This window comes from Eulemur rufifrons, chromosome 23 (assembly GCF_041146395.1).
Source record: "Eulemur rufifrons isolate Redbay chromosome 23, OSU_ERuf_1, whole genome shotgun sequence".
Classification (NCBI taxonomy): Eukaryota; Metazoa; Chordata; class Mammalia; order Primates; family Lemuridae; genus Eulemur; species Eulemur rufifrons.
In genome coordinates, this window is record NC_091005.1 from 23,695,738 (window position 1) to 23,712,828 (window position 17,091).

Below are 17,091 nucleotides of genomic sequence, written 5' to 3' on the forward strand. Positions count from 1 at the left end.
CAGGGACCAGCACCACCCCGCTGGGCGAGCCCCTGTCCCACCATGGAGGTCCCTGAGGATCCCTCCTTCCCTCCCCCAGAGCCTGTCAGACCACAACTAGCGCCCTCTGCTCGTTTCCCCACCTTCGTGCACACCCGTTAGAACATTCTGGAGGACAGATGAGGGAAGGTAGAGCCCTGGGCAGGCAGGGCCTCCGTCTACCCCACCCCTGAGCCCGCGGCCTTCCTTGCTCCGCAGCGTCCAGCCCTGGGACATGCGGCTGCAGTGAGCCCAGGACGTTGAAGGAGTAAAGCCTCAGCCTCCTCAGATGACAGCGGTTTAGGGACTTTGAAGGGCAGAGGCACCTGTGGCAGTTCTCTAGGGAGCCAAAGTCCTTGCATAGGAAATATATGACACCTAGGGACAGCAAGACCCAGTGTGGTCGCTGCATGATGGCCCCAAAGAAGTCATTGTCCTCCCCTCCAGACCTAGTGAATGTGTTACCCCACGTGGCAAGAGGGGCTTGGCAGACGAGACTAAGTTGAGGGTGTTGAGATGAGGAGGTTACCCTGGGCTATCCAGGGGGGCCCAAGTGTAATCCGGGTGTCCTTACAATAGGGATGCAGGAGGGGTCAGGGGTCAGAGGTCAGAGAGGAGGCCTTGAAGATGGAGGCGGAGACGGGAGTGTTGTGCTTGGAAGCCTCGAGCCCAGGAGTGCAGCAGCCACCAGAAGCCAGGAAAGGCCCGGAAGTGGACTCTCGCCTGGAGCCTCCAGCAGGAACCCCCAGCCCTGCTGACACCTGACTGAGCGCAGTGAGGCTGAATCAGGCCTCCAGAGCAGCAGAATAAATGTGTTTTAAGCCACTGGATTTGTGGTGACTTGTGACAGTGGCAACAAATGAATACGGCAGCATTCTGAGATTCTGACTTCCAGCAACTCTGACAGCAGAGGCCCTGGGATCCCCCGCGGGCCCTCAGGGGAGGCAGGCGCAGGCCTTGCCAAGTCCGGCTGTCCCCCCGTTACTAAGCGCGGGTTCTCCAGGGAGCTAGTCGGGAGTCCCACTTTGGGTGGAGGAGGAAAGGGATTGGAACTTTGGGAGTGAAAGGAAGCATTCTTACCATAACCTTCAAGTTCACGCTCCTGCTGCCCGCTGTATCCCATGGAGGAAACACGGGTGGGTGGTGTCAGCAGGCTGGGAGCAGGGCGGGGCCGAGCCCGCACGGTCGTCTCTGCAGTCCTGACCCCTGGGGTCCACGATGACGCTGGGCTCTGCAGGGCCCAGGAGCCTCTCCCAGGGGCTCACCTGCTCCTTGTTCTCTGGGCTAGAACGTCATTCCACAGCCCCGTCACCTGCAGTTGGCGTGATGTTACCATGGAGATCAAAGAAACCTGGTCTACCTTACCAAAAAAAAAATGTCTTTAGTTCAATCATTTGTCAACATTAAAACGCATGATCCTGGTTTCAGATGTCTCTTTAATCAAGACGTGCTGTCCCTGAGATGGGGCCTGGCGCTCCAGTGAGCCCTGGGCCACCTGACCCGTTTCCTCACGCCTGGGACCTGCCGGGGACTGAGAGCCAGTGGTGCGCAGGTGGCCCCAGCTTTATGGTATCAAGCTGCAGGGGGTGAGCGTCCCGCCTCTGCTGAGGACTGGCAGGGAGACGAGAGGCTCCACAATCGCCAGCGTATGAGCCCCTCGTCTGGATAAGCAGAAGTGGCGCTCAGACCCAGCCACCTGCGGAGGATGAGCAGGCTACCGTGTGCCCAAGGTGCACGTCCTCAGGGCTGCCCGAGGGACTGGGGATGGGGAGCAAGCGCTGCGCGGGGTCTCAGCAACACCTCAGGTCCTGGAAGCCACCGCAGCTCGAGTGCAGGGAGAGCTGCAAGGTGGCCCTGTGACCTGCCGAGCACAGGAGGGCAGAGCCTCGGCAGCTTGTGTCCCGCCCCTTGGCCTAGGCTTTTTCCCACCCGTGACCTCGGTGGCACCCCACCAGCACCCCACGGCCTCTGCCCGTTTCCAGCTCACCCTCGTGTGCGGTGAGGGGCTGGTGCTTGGCCAGGCCGCACGCAGCGAACGTGCCAGTCGGGCAGGGACTCCACGTTAACAGGCTGCCTGGGACCAGGCGATGGCTTCTCAGATGACACCTAACATACCAGCAACCACAGAAAAACTGACTTCATCAAAATGAAAAATTTTATGCTTCAAAGGACACCTTCAAGAAAGTAAAAGAACGAGCCAAAGAATGAGAGAAAATACTTGCAAGTCACGTATCTGATAAGGGACTTGTATCTGGAACACAGGAAGAATTCTTACAACTCAGTAATAAAAAGACAACCCAATTAAAACTGCAGGCAAAGGCTCTGAACAGACATTTCTCCAAAGAATATATACAAATGTCCAATAAAGACATGAAAAGATGCTCAACGCTGTCAGTGTTTAGGGAAATGCAAATGGAAACCACACTGAGATGCTACTTCGCGCCCACTAGGGCGGCTGTAATCAAAAAGACGGATAATTACAAGTACTGGCGAGGATGTGGAGAAATTGGACCTCCTACACGCCGCTGACAAGGGTGTAAAACGGTGCAGCTGCTTTGGAAAAAAAGTTTGGCAGTTCCTCAAAAAATTAAACATAGAGCTATATGATTTCACTCCTAAGTGTATATCCAACAGAAATAAAAACTTATGTTCACACAAAAACTTGTACTAGAATACTCACAGCAGCAATATGTAACAGCCAGAACGTGGCAACACGTCCCTGAGCTGAGGACCAGATAAACGAAACGTGATCTAGCCACACACGAAATATACTACGGGGCCGTGACAGGGAATGCGGTACTGATTCACGCTACAGCACGGCAGAGCCTGGAAAACACGCTGCCGAGTGACAGAAGCCAGACAGGACCACATAGTGCAGGATTCCATTTGTGAGACGTCCAACAGGCAAGTCCAGAGACGCAGGCAGACTGGGTGCCAGGGGCTGGGGCCAGGGGGAAGAGTCGGGGGTGACCGCTGATGGGTACAGGGTTTCTTTTGGGGGTGACAAAAATGTTCTAGAATTAGATAGTGAGTGGTGATGGTTGCATAACCTTGTGAATACACTAAAAACCACTGAACTGTGCGCTACAAAATGGAGAGTTTTATGGTATGTGAATTACATCTTAATAAAAAAATTAATAAGCTGACTCAGAACCCATTCCAGGTTGTCATCAAGAGAGAAATGGACAAGCAGAGAGTCTGTTACGCAATGCTTTTCAGCTTCATACAGGTAGTACATGTTTATTGAAAATTCTCTTCACCGACAATGGTGAAATCAAGACCCCAAATTACAAAACATCATGGCAGTTGATACTTATAAAAATAAAGCAAAGGTCTATGTTTCACAGATTTGTGCAAGTTTCCTTCAAATCTCAGTCTGTCCTTTCATCAAAAAGGAGATTATGGAATCTGTGTCATTCCCCATGATGTAATAGTAAAAAAACTGCATTCCATTGACAAAAAAAAAAAATAGCTTTGTTTCCAAATAGTACAGGTCTTTAAAGTGACTTTTCCCCAACAATAAATATAGAAAATAGCCTTTAACAAGCATATCTTAGCTTGGTCAGGTTGTTTCATTTGTTTAAAAAGTACATCCTTCCTCTCAGGTCCAAAGGGCCCAGTCGGCCTTCCCACGTGCTCCGAGTCTTTGGTGCTCGCAGCTGCTCGGTGTCTTACTCGAGGCTGAGTCACGGAGTCCCTCCTGCGGGGCCCACGGCCACAAGATCCTCCGAGACGTACGAGCCTCCCACCACCACAGGAGGGAAGCTCGTTTAGAATGGCCTCCAACAAACCTGCAGCTGGAAACTGGATCCCTTTTAAACAGGCGGCTCCACGGAAGCTCTCCACAGCTCTGCCTGCCCACCAGAGCCGTCCCGGCAGGCGCTCTCTGGCTCACAGTCAGCCAGCCTGACGGTCACACGGAAGGGGTCTTTGGTGGGTGAACCTGCTGCATGAGCTGAGGGCGCTTCACCCTGGGCTTCCTCCGCTTCGGCCTACTCTTGGCTTTGTTGATTTGTACCACGAAGAAGGCCAGGACCACCATCGCTCCCAGGAAGGCAAAGACAGGAATGGTCTGGCCAACCTCCTGGTTGTAGCGGCCAGGCATTATCCCTGCAAGCGAGCAGCGGGAGGACAGTCAGTAGTGCCACAGAGCTACCACTATGGCCTTTTTCTGTGACAGCTGGATTCATCAGAAACTAGATGCTGGCTAATTCCATTAGCCAGGCTTGCAGGGCACATCGGTAAAGCAAGCCAGGCCATTAATAAAGCGTGGATGAGAGGCAGTGCAGCCACGCTCTCCACGTGCTCAGCGGGAGCTTCCCTGCGGGGGCTGAGGGCGCAGCAGGGCCTGTGCTCCTCCTCCCTGGGCTCACCACAGACAGATACCAGGACTGGCCTTGATTCTGTCACAGAAAACCTATAAGAGACCCAGAGGTGCTTTCTGTTTCCCTAAAAAAAATGGAAGAAGGACATATCTCAGTCCAGGAGAAAATGAGGGGTGTGCTGGTGTTGGACCAGCTGACTGGGAGGAAGAGGAAGGTGGCAAGGCAGCGAGGTTGACAAGGACCACTGGCTGTGCCCGGGCCTTCTAGGAAGCCCTCCACGGATGGGGTGTGTGAGTGAAAACCAGAGTGGCCACTGGAGGACCCTTGGTTTAGAATGTCAATAGGACTTTGTAACTGAGCAGTGCTGAGGGCTCCAGAATTTACCAACATCAGTGTATCCTGCGACCCACAGGCAAGGCCTTCAGGATCTTGCCGTCACCACGCAAAGCTCCCAGGGTGAGACTGCATGGGCTGGGGCACCCCATCCTGATCCCCAGAGTTTCTGGCCAAGTTCTGGAACCCAGAGAAATCCCCACTGGTAGCTGTAAACTCTCTGGAAGAGTGCAGGGGTTTCCACAGCAAAAGAGCTGCCCATGCTCTGCTGGAAAGACTTGTAACCAGTTGTCCCAGGTAAGGGAGAAGAACATGTCGCAAGTAATCTACTCAGGCCAAAGTCATTGTCTACGGAGGGGACAGTATCGGATCACCTAAGGGGCACACCCCAGCTCAGTCAAGCCCCACCCAGGCGGGCTAGGACAGAGAACTGGAGGAAACCTCCAGGCTGGGGGCTCAGGGCGGCTACTGCCAAGTGGCTGGGACCCAAACCAGCAGACAGGCATCCCTTGGGGACCTACTATGTGCTTTGCAGAAATTTCATAAAGAGTATGCAAGTTACTCTGAAGGATTTTAAGTTTAACACTTGGTCATTCTAAAAGAAATTCAAATTTCAAAATCTATGTAAAATTTTCTAAGAGAAACAATGACCTCTTCATCTTTTAGGCCTGCTTTTGGCCTTGCTGATTTGTACCACAGAAAAAGCCAAGACCCACTGCTCCCAGGAAGACAAAGGCAGGAACAGTCTGGCCTACCTCCTGGGGGAGGGAAGATGACTTTGAACAAAATTCAAGATTTAAGCACAACAATAAAGCACCTAAGAACTCACCTCCAGGAATGTCCCAGGCGCCACTTTCTCCAGGGGACAAAGGTCTCACTTGAGGGCGATTCGATCGGAAGTTGGGTAACACCACTTTGTCCAGGTCGATGGAGAGTAACTTTTGATGTTTCCAAAGATTACTTTAGGAAAATGGATTTAAACAAAATTAAGATAAGCAATTGTACTAGCCTAGGAAGTTAGCCAATACCTTAAAAAGAGTGCTCTAAAGAGAAATGTGCAATGATGTTTCCATCTACACATACCTAAATGCCACTGTACAGCAATTGTGGTGATGACCACTGCCAAGTCTCCAGAGAGAAATGTCAAAATCAAGTCCCTGCTCATGAGATTTTAATATTCCGAGGAGGGATCAGTTCTACTGGGTTTATAATATTGCCAACAGGAGCTTGTTTTTGCTGAAAGTTGGAAACACTGCCGAGCAATGCAGGAAGGTGTTCCTGGTGAACCTCCGGAAGGAGGCCGTGGACAGGAGAGCAGCAGCCTGGTGAGTGGACACGGGCCTGGGGCCAGAGGGGGCCACAGAGGCAGCGAGCAGCTGGAGGCTGCTTGCTGATTAACGCGAGGCACGCGGTGAAGGCAACTCCACGACCGCCATATACGGGAAGTGGACACAATGGTGCCGGAAACCAGACACCATCTTTGTCCTCAAGGAAACCAATGTCTGGAGGGAGAATGTGACAAACATACAGGTAGCCCATTGGTGGAGAGAGTCTGAGTAGCAAAATTTGGGAATCAACATCTGCCCTGCAGGGCGGGCTGACGACCCAGTGAGCGTGTGCTCTGTAAAAGGCCCTGCACTCTTGGTGGCAGCACAGTATCTAGCACCATTCACGTTAGATCTGAAGAAGCCGTTCAGGCCAGTGGAACTCAGAATGAAGAGTACAGAGAGGCTGACACGCTGTCAACAGCAGCAGAGAGCTTGGGAGGACACCTAGGTTAGAGCCAAGTACATGAATGGAAAATCTGAATATTGCTCTTAAATGAGAGTAAATAAAATACAGTATGTTCACAAATTACGAACTTCCTATTTTTCTGCTATTTATTCATTTGGAAACTGTCAGCCTGTCTCTTACTCTGAGCGAGTAAAAGCGAAGACGTCCAGTCCCATCAGTAATCAGACCGAAGGTCCACGAGAAGCTGGCGGGTGACTGGCTACCGGCCTTTTGACTGAATCCAAAGTTTACAGAACAAATCCTTTCAGTAAAGGAATTTATTTATTCTGTGAAGTTTGGATTCGGTCAAGGGGCCACAGTTGGGGACCTGGAGGGCCACATGTGGTGGCCTTGAGGCTGAAGGTTCCCCACCCCTGGGTCTGTGAAGAGATTTCCTAGGCAGGAAAGAAAGAAGCTGCCACTGGATACTCCCAGCTGGACGGCTGCCTGAATGCCAACAAGCATTCATTATAACCTGCTCTATTTTATACGATTTAACTTTACACTTCAGGCTTAATCAGTCTGAAAATTAAACCGACAGTGTTAAGTTATGGAATCAATGACATTTAGGATTATGACTTTGCAGCTGAACATGCATGGGCTGTGTTGTCACTCCTGCAGTGCCATCCTATTCTGGAACGTCATTATCTGCTGATGGCCCTTCCCAGGGAGCAGTTGTGCTAAGTCCCCTCGCACGGCCACTCGGGACCCTCCCAGCGTGCCGAAGGAGGGCGGGGGCCGATGCTCCTGCAGCTGCAATACGCGGATACCCAGTGCCCAACAAAGAAACCGGGAAGATGCCTGCTCACTTCACACCCACAGAAACCTGCCCTCAGCGCGGGGCTGACAGACGTCTGTAGCTGTCTGCTTGTCTCAAGTCTCTTTGAGACATTCAGAATATGTCTCAAACTAGGTCTCTGAGGACTGAGAATAATTTTCAACAAGATGGGAAATGTGAGATAAATGTGACACCCAGCAGAGTATTAAGGGAAGGAATTACCGAGAGTGATTGTGAAAACTAAATTCTAGGAGCTGTACATTATCAACTTCCTTGATGGGCCAGTTCAGTATTTGATGGATTATTTGACGTGGACTGCTAGATACCAGAGGATATTGTTATCTGTGTCTCAGAGTCCTGAACAACACTGTGGAGAATAATTGGGTTTCTGGAACTTTAGCTAACACCAACTGTCCACTGAGTATGAACTGCTGACCATGGCTGGAATATAAAATCTGGTTTGAATGCTAGAATAATAGAAGATTATAAATAAATTGGATGCAAAAATGAAAACTTATCAGAAACTTTTAAATGATGGGATATTAACTGGAATGGAAAAGTACTCAGTAATTAAAGGTTCGGGAAGAAAATTGCGATGAGAAGACAATCTGATGATTCTGTAATTTTGCTGGTTTCTAAGCATAATCTAAATGAAGACATATGGTCACTAAGTGTTGTATTTAGCACTTTCTGTTTATGACAAATGGTAAAGGCAGAAGCAGAGCTCGACCGCCCTCCTGCAGGCACCTCTCCTCATTACAGCGCAGACGGTGGTGCTGTCCTGGCCCCACAGCCCTGGGCCACACCAACAGCTGATCCACACACAGTGCACTGGCAGCCTCGAGGTGGGGTGAGAATGCAGGCAGGCAGGGGACCACTCTGGAGAGGAGCCTACTGCCCGAGGGGAGTGGGAGGGGAGGGACAGATGTCAGAGCTGAGGGGGCTGGAGGGAAGGGCTCCTACCTGATAGTGGAGTGAGGTGTGCCTGCCTGGCCAGGAGGACAGCTCTGACAGCTGTCCCTGGCTTCGCCCCCTTCTCAGGAAAGGCCCTCTTTCTCCTTGTATTGTCCTGCTCAGGCCAGAGGCGCTCAGAGAGAAAGAAGAGAGGGTGGGCTCTGGAGCAAACAGGGACCAGCCACACTGCACTGGCTCACCCTGGCTGCAGAGAGAAGCACCAGGGCTAACTCCAGGGTCAGCTATGGAAAGAGGCCGACTTGCCGAGATAAAGCAGCAGACTGAGCAATGCTTTCGGGGTAGCACAAAAACAAGTGTAATGACACACAGACAGAGGTCACGGCCTGCCATCAGAGGAGGGTGTTTTCTCCCAAAATCGTAAGCAGCACAGGGAGTTGACAGCACAGAAGCACACTCTTCCCGGCCAGGCTGCGACAGCAGAACCCACACCTACAACAGCACAGTCTCGGCCCCCAGGTGTGAGAGAAGAAAGGACTTATCTGTATTTTATAATCAGTATCTCACACGGAACACACATGGTGACACTCAGTGCCCCAACCAAAGGACTCAGAACTTCAGTTCAAATGACATTACTCCACTGGATCATAGCTTTTTAAATAACAATTAACCAAACGTAACAAAATGTGAATTTCTATCCAAAGCACTTTTTAATGCAGGATACCACTAAGGAGCACATTTCTAAAGGTCAATACGGGGGCTCACTAATGTCAATAACCATCACAAATGACAAGTTAGAAGATCTGATTATTTGATAATGATGTCAGTAAAATTGCATTCTCTCCTATAAAATAAGGAATGACTCATAAGCCCTGCAGAAAGAGCAGAAAGGCGCAGGCAGACACTAACCTGGGTGCTGTCTCGTTTAATGGCTGTGGCTTGGCCCAAGACAAGTGTGGACAGGCTGGCAGAGGCCGAGGTTTTGGATCTCCCAGATGGGCCTCAAGAACCTTGGAGTACCGATGCAGATGGTTTCCTGTGGTTAGCAGCAATATCAACAAAAAAGGAAATAATCTCTATTACTAAAATGGAAAGGAACAAAATACACCTTATGAGTCTGTCTGTCTGCTTTTCTGCCAGCAGGCCCCGTGCTCTGCTCAGCTGTCTCCGCGTGCTCAGGAACCACACCTGCTCGGTTCCTCCCAGACAACGCGTGACTTCGCTGCTGAAGGTGGGCGAACAAATCAGAACTGTTCCCTTTCAGATGGCCACACTGTGTGCACATCACTGGCTGGTCAATCTGTGCTGACCACTAGCTACATCACCAGGCCACACTGGAGGAATCTAACCTATAGATAGGCTGCATGGAAAAATCTTTCTCTCCTGAGATATTCAATCTGCATTTTCAAAATTCCTTATATGTCTTACATCTGTGCTGTCCAAAACTGTACCCACTAGCAACATGTGACTACCAAGCAACTGAAATAAGGGGTTACATATTTAAATAATATTTTTCATGTAGTAGGCTAAAGTGTTTTATTAAAATGAATTTCACCCATGCTTCTTTTTACTTTTTTATGTAGCTCCTGGAAATTTTTAAATGACATCTGTGGCTCACATGAGTCGTCCATGGACAGTTCTGTGAGGATCGGAACATTAGGGACTTGCAGGCACTTTCCACTGGCCCTACTATGTGCAGAGCGGTTGGGGCCCCACAGAACCAGCACAGCCTCAGAATCAGGTTTCAGGCTCCACTGCATGGCCGCCCGAGTGATCTCAGGCAGCTACTTAAATTCTTTGAGCTCCTGTTTCTTCATCTGTAAACTGGAAATAATACTATCCACTTTCACAGGATTACTGAGAGGAGTTAGTGAGGTAATCCGTGTAAAGCACTCCCAGTCTGGTGCCTGGTACCCAGTGAGTGCTCAAAGATGTTGGCGATTCTTCCTGAAGACCCCTAGGAGCCAGTGTACTCTTCTGTGAGGGTGGAACAGAAAACGTGGACTGGGAAGGGCATGAGCAGTGGGAGTGGGCCTGGGAAAGCACCTACACACGGGGCTTTCAATAAATGTCCCTCCTGGGACACGAGAATGGCCCCCTGAAGGTGAGGGCCACTGCATGCGGGTCCCCCTACAGCCATCAAGAAAAAACCCTCAGTGGCTCATGACACCTGGCTCCGCCTGCTGGCAAGCACAGCCGCTTTCTGCAGCAGCACTGCAAGAAACTAGATCCGATTCCTCTCCCTGGGGGGCTGTACGGTTCACTCACCTTCCATCCTCTCTGGAGTGATGGAGCCCACTCCGCTGGGAGGCCGCTGCCGGTCCCCAGAATGACTGAGGCTGGGAGGGGTCACCCCGTAGGATGTGTACTGAAGAAGGGCATCCAGAAGCCAAAAGCAGTCTGCAGAGTCAACAAGCATGCCGGTTAGGAATTTCATTCTTTTAAAAAGATATCTCTACAGGAAAATAAAACATAAAGTTAGCTCCCAAAAAGAGAGGGAAAATGCGAGCTCAGAAGTTAGCAGTTCAGGTCAAAGTAAACCTGACACATCCCTGATTCCCCTGTTCTCACGAGATACGCGTTCTCCACAGGCAGCCCCAGCCCACCCAGCCCAGCACGCACAGGCTCGACTTGACCGTGGGCTTCACTCCCAGCGACCCCGGGGCTCCGGGCGGGTCAGCACCACTGTCCACTGAGCTGGACTTAACTGCCCAAGCACCACACTCAGCTCTGGACCCCTCATGGACAAGGACAGAATGGAGCTCACCTGGAGATGGCAAGACCAGGTGACACCCACTGAGAAAGGAATGGCCTTGGGAGAGGGGCTCAGTGGCAGGAGGGAGAGGAGAGCAGGGGACCACCGCTCCTGCAGCGCTCCAGGGGCTCTCCCTGGGAGGAGCTGGGCGCACACGGGACGGGCAAACCTCTAGGGAGGGGAGTGCGAGGGCAACACAGACGGGGAGTCTATTAATTTGAGCTGGGCTTCTGTCAGGGGTCCCCGACCACTGAAGTGTGAAAGCAGAGAATGGTCACTTTGTTTTCAGGGACTTCTTGGAGTCTAGGTGCCGGGCTACCAGCAGCTCCCAGACACGACGGAGCCTTTCCATCAGGAGGCTGAACACACCGTCCCATACGTAAACTTGGAATTTTTTTTTTTTTTTGCTGGGGCCTTTTGAGCACAGGGTAAAAGCTGGAATTTCTGTTGCCATCTTGTTTCTCCCTGTGTCTGCCCACTTCGAGTCCCATTAACATCAACTTGGACTAGACGATTCGTGAGAGAAAAAAATGCCATTAAGTTCTTTCTGTCATTAAAGAGCACTTCTGGTCAAGTGCTTAAAGCCCCTAAAAGATCCTAAAAGCTGCCATTTGAAATTTAAGCACCAGGTCAGTCCTCTGAGGTATTTGAAATTTTAATAAAGACTCCTTATCAGATCTCAGGTCTTAAAATAAAATCTCTGTGGAAATAAAACATTAATCTTCTTTCAACTGTGATTTTAACCCTCACTTTTGAGTTTTAGAAAGACCAATCATAGTCTAAGGATTTACCTAAATGCTAGGAACTTGGTCAACTTCAAATGAAAATCAGAGTGCAAACGCGACTCTCCGTGCACGCTCTCGTGCCTCCTCCCTTTCAGTTAAGCTGTTCACTGTTTGCCAACATCAGGGTGTAACTCACCCACCTCCCCACCTCCCCCAGTTCTCCCTTGGTCATTGTGAGTTACAAGACTAGGTTCTAACCCTGGTTTTGTCATCATTTTACCAGGTAAAAATGTGCAACACTTTCACCATTCCAGTTCCTCCTTTATAAAATGAGAAAAATGAAGTCTGCTCCAAGCTTAAACACCCAAATCTGGAGGATGCATCAAGAGAGACTGAAAAACAGGAGAGGGGGAAGAGGACTAGTCTGTCCCTTCTTTGCCTCCCCTTCATGCCTGAAGATGATAACAAACACTCCTCACTGGCAAAGGCTCACAACAGCTCCAACTCCCAAGTCTGGGAAGAAGGCCAAGAGCGGCCGCCCAGGCAGCAGGGCTGAGGAAAGAGTGGGTCAGAGCAGAGAAGGGCGCCCCCACGTGGCAGTGCCCACAAAGTACAGACAACCCAGATGGCTTCCTGGAAGGGCAGAAACCAGGTAAGTCCGGTAAGGAGCCAGGGTGCTCCTGGCCTCCACTGGCTCTGGCAGAGAAAAAGCATCACGGCCTGTGAAAGCAGTTTTGTTTTGCTTATTAATCATGTCCAGACTTAGAGACCTATCAATTCCCCAGCATCTTATCAGCGTCTTTCCAGGGACTAAGGGAAAAAGGATTTGTGTGCCAAAATCACTAAGCTTATCTGCTTTTTTCCTACCCTTCTGTCGGTGACTGTCATCCAAGCAATTGGAGTCTCCATACAGTACAATCCGGCCTCCACCGTCAGCTGGAATCTGATAAAGTCCCAAAATGGGGACATTTTCAACAACTGCCGTTTCCTGCTTTAAAACTTCCAATCCTGAAACACAGCAAAAAACAGCAATGAGAGTTTCTGTAGAGCAGTGAGTTATTTTCCAGTTGCCATTTGAGATTTAATCCATGTGACCAATTAAAAAATTAGTAAAATCTAATATACAATCAAAACTGCAAACTTTTAGGTTAGGAAAGCAATGTCTTAGGTACCATTAATTTGGGCTTTAGCAAAATTTACTTATATGTGTATTTCTATATCTATCCTCATTCATTTTCACTTGAAATCATGGTACATAATATTTATAACCCAAAAGGTGTTATTTCTCCCCTCCCCCCCCTTTTTTTTTTGAGACAGAGTCTCACTCTGTTGCTTAGGCTAGAGTGCCATGGCGTCAGCCTTGCTCACAGCAACCTCAAACTCCTGGGCTCAAGCAATCCTCCTGTCTCAGCCTCCAGAGTAGCTGGGACTATAGGCATGTGCCACCATGCCCAGCTAATTTTTTCTATATGTATTTTTAGTTGTCCATATAATTTCTTTCTATTTTTAGTAGAGACAGGGTCTCGCTCTTGCTCAGGCTGGTCTCGACTCCTGAGCTCAAACGATCCGCCCCCCTCAGCCTCCCAGAGTGCTAGGATTATAGGCGTGAGCCACCGTGCCCAGCCACTTCTCCCCTTGTAGCCTGAAAAAACAAATTTCTGTCCCTCTTACTATGCTGAAAGGCCTGTCTTCACACTGCCCATATAAGGGGCAGCCAGCCAGCAGCTCTTACGAAACACACAGGTATCTCTACAAATACAGTTATATACACTGATACCCAGGTTTGGTGTTTTACTATTAAACGCTAAGACAAACGTAACTAATTTTAAAAAGTGTGTCCACATAATATTTTCAATTTAGATTTAAGATGTTACATTAATTTCACAAACAGACATGTTCCAACAGCAGAGCCTTCTTAATTTAAAATGCTTAATGAGTCAAGAAGTAAAAAAATGTATAAATGCCATGGGCAGCATCATGGGTGGTACCATCAGATAGTCTAAGAGTCTCTGCCCTAAAGCAAATGCTTTCCTTAGCACTAAACACGACATACATCTTCATTGGAATCCAGTATTGTCTGTGTTGAAAACATCTAAAATGTCTGCAGCTAGGCCGGGCGCGGTGGCTCACGCCTGTAATCCTAGCACTCTGGGAGGCCGAGGCGGGTGGATCGCTCGAGGTCAGGAGTTCGAGACCAGCCTGAGCAAGAGTGAGACCCCGTCTCTACTAAAAATAGAAAGAAATTATATGGACAACTAAAATATATATATACAAAAAAATTAGCCGGGCATGGTGGCTCATGCCTGTAGTCCCAGCTACTCAGGAGGCTGAGGCAGTAGGATCGCTTAAGCCCAGGAGTTTGAGGTTGCTGTGAGCTAGGCTGATGCCACGGCACTCACTCTAGCCCGGGCAACAGAGTGAGACTCTGTCTCAAAAAAAAAAAAAAAAAAAAAAAAAATGTCTGCAGCTATATAAATGCAACATTTCCTGCTCTCTGTGCAGAAACCCAGTAGGAGGTGAGCAGAAGAAAAAATATGATTTCCTTTGGAGGGAGGGAAGGACCAAGCGGTCAGACAGATGAAACAGGGAACACATGCTGCCTGCCATTTGGCCGAGTTTTGTTTCTGACAACAGGATCTTTTCTGATCCACCATAACCCCAATTCCTATTTTGTATTCAAAAGATTATTCAACTTAAAAGTCTTTATGGGAATAAAAAGCCCCTTAAAAAGGATTTCAAGGTAATTAATTTTTATTTGTAGACTGTACCAGAACCCCAAAATGAAGTATGCATTCTTAAATCTACTTTTGATCCCCACCCCCATCCCAAAACAATTCTATACCAGAGGGCAACCAGCCAATGGGGAGAACGCTGCTCTCGCCCCTTGTTTATACCCAGTACCAGAAGTGACACTGCCTGTGAGAAACTGCTTTCAGAAAGAATCACTAACCCACGGTAAACCATGCCAAGTGATTGTGAAAACATAATCATTACGTGCTTAAGTTTAAAATATAACCCTATGAAATATATCTATTCACTGACAGATCCTGCTTTGATAAAAGGAAAAACCCTCTTCCAGGTAATAAAATAGACACTATCCTGCAGTTGCAAATACTAAGTTGAAAAATCCTACCTTTTCCTCATTTTCAACTAATAAAACTATCCTTAACTTCCAAGTAAAAAAAATAGCAACCATTACTACAGATGGGCCCTATCATTCTGAAATACATAATATCGACTTGCATGAGGAGAAAGATCCACCTTGTACATTTCCACAAGCCTATGCTCTGGGGCATATAACAGTATCAAAGCTCTCAGAAGAGGTGAGAGTAGATACACATGGTTCAAAATAACAAGTCTGGAGTGACAGGTGGCAGAAGGATGTCCTGTGGTTTCTGCTCACCCGTTCTTACTTTCCTGCACCTGGCCGTTGGGAAGGCAGAGGTGGCCCAGCTCACTCCCACTCCTCCCTGGCTCACCAGGTGGGCTCTGTGAGCACTAAGCACCCAGCGGTATCACAGATACCAGGTCTAGGGGAACTGGCATGGTGCCATGCTGGGTGATGCCTGCTTACAATTGAAGCAAAACTGAACACCAACACCACTCTTAAAAGAATTTTAAAACACTATGCAGTTAAGAACTTCAAAACATGGTCAAATTTTTCTAAAATCTTAGTAATCTGGCAATCACAGAAGCAGAACAATTCATAAATAGCAACAGAAAATTCAGGTAACTTTGAAGTAATTTGTAGTTTTTCAAAAGCTACAAATAAGTATTTTTGCCCCTCTCCTGAAGGAATCTGATTTCTTTTGTAGTAGTCACTATACATAAATACATACACACACCCCCCTCTAAAAACTTATTCAACTTATCAGCAAAAGGCTGTCTTATCTATCTTTGTAGCTCCCAGAGCCCCTTCCAAGAAGTCATGTCGTCATGCATAAGGTAGGTAACATACAAATAATATTACAATAAATTTTAAAAGAAACCAAAACTTCTAACAGGTATGGGATTTCTTTTTGGGGTGATGAAAAGTAGACAGTGGTGATGGCTGCACAATTTTGTGAACACACTAAAAACCATTGAATTGTAAGATTTAAGAGGGTGAAAGTTATGTATGTAAATTATACGCAATAAAGCTGAGGAAGGGACTGAGGGAGGGAAGGAGAGAAGAGACCAAAAAGCCCACGAACAGCATCCTCTACCTTGGTCCTTAAAAGTCTGTGTTATCACTATGCCATCTTCTGGAAACTTCGCGATACTGCACCCAGATGCATAGTACACTAGAAAAGAGGTGTTCCAAGTTATGGGAACGTAGAAACACTGTCATCAACAGTTATTCTTCACCCAAAATGCATTCTTTAGACTTTATGTATTTTTTAAATTATTTTTAATCTTAAGAAAGGAGCTACTATTGTCTTGTCACACTTAAACTACAAGTAATCACCTAAAATTCAAGTAAAAATTATTAGTAATATAAAGTTTCTGAATAGATTCTGTAAGTCAGAGCAGGCAGAGACTCAAACTAATCTAAGTAGAGACTTGAAGAATTATTAACAGTAATTCTCAGAAAGTTGTTCTAGAAACTAGCTACCAAAAATTTATCTGTGAAGAAACTTTAAATGAGAAATCCAAAGTTATTTCATAAACAGAATTTTATAATCAGGAACCTATGAAATATTTCCTATTTGAAACTATAGATAGTACATAAAAACTCTTTTAAGTAGCACTAAAATTAGGAATCCTATATAAAATATTTTCATTTAAAAAATCTGGACAAAACTAGAGCTTTATAGATGTCCTTTGTGAAAATATCAACTAGTTCTTTCCACAGATTCGAGCTTACTGAGGAATCACGTCATTCCTTCGCTCAGAAACTTAGACTGCGGAGGTGTGTGGCTTCCGCTCTCACACCTGTGGGAACGCTGCGCCTTATTAAAACACAAACACAGAACCTACTGTCGTGGTTTGCCAAGGTAAACTCCCCTTCGTACAGGCCGTCGCTGAACCCCATATTCCACACAGACAGCAGCTCATTCAGAGCTGGGATATTGGATCCTCCAGTATCCGGCATCCACCACTGCCTGTGAAAGTGATGAGAGGCACAGAGAACAAAAGGATTAAGACACTCCGAGTAGATTAGTCTTTTCATGACAAAATTAAATTTCTCCGGTCAGAATCCAGTCCATCCACACTAAGGTTTCAACTAAAGCTAACTGTTTGGGTTTGAGTAATACTGCAAATGTAAATGCTTCAGCCAATGGTGCACAATAAATTAAAGATAAACTTATTTTATGAAATGAAAATCAGCACTCAAATGCATCACATGCTAACTGCTTAGCTGAGACCTAGCAAGACTCAGTGAAGGAAAAGAGATGAGAAGGAAGCTTATAAAAGTTCAAGTCACAGACTCTAAAGAAAAGAAAATCAAAATATAAGGGTGATATGTTTATAATACATTGTGAATCCTTG

At 47.7% G+C, this 17,091-nt stretch overlaps 1 protein-coding gene across 3 annotated transcripts in view; it reads right to left on the minus strand.

Moving 5' to 3' along the window:
- Positions 1 to 3,231: 3,231 nt before the first annotated feature.
- Positions 3,232 to 17,091, minus strand: part of MBTPS1 (membrane bound transcription factor peptidase, site 1) — a 56,243-nt gene continuing 42,383 nt past the window's right edge. For 2 of the 3 annotated variants that reach the window (XM_069497923.1, XM_069497925.1), the window contains 7 exons: positions 16,579 to 16,703; positions 15,825 to 15,902; positions 12,487 to 12,627; positions 10,408 to 10,539; positions 9,049 to 9,175; positions 5,506 to 5,636; positions 3,244 to 4,128 (listed from right to left, as the gene is read on the minus strand). In XM_069497923.1, coding sequence (XP_069354024.1) covers positions 3,932 to 4,128; positions 5,506 to 5,636; positions 9,049 to 9,175; positions 10,408 to 10,539; positions 12,487 to 12,627; positions 15,825 to 15,902; positions 16,579 to 16,703 — 931 coding nt within the window. In that variant the 3' untranslated portion in view covers positions 3,244 to 3,931. Of the gene's footprint in view, positions 4,129 to 5,505; positions 5,637 to 9,048; positions 9,176 to 10,407; positions 10,540 to 12,486; positions 12,628 to 15,824; positions 15,903 to 16,578; positions 16,704 to 17,091 lie in introns of all 3 variants that reach the window. The other variant, XM_069497922.1, reaches the window with a different exon arrangement.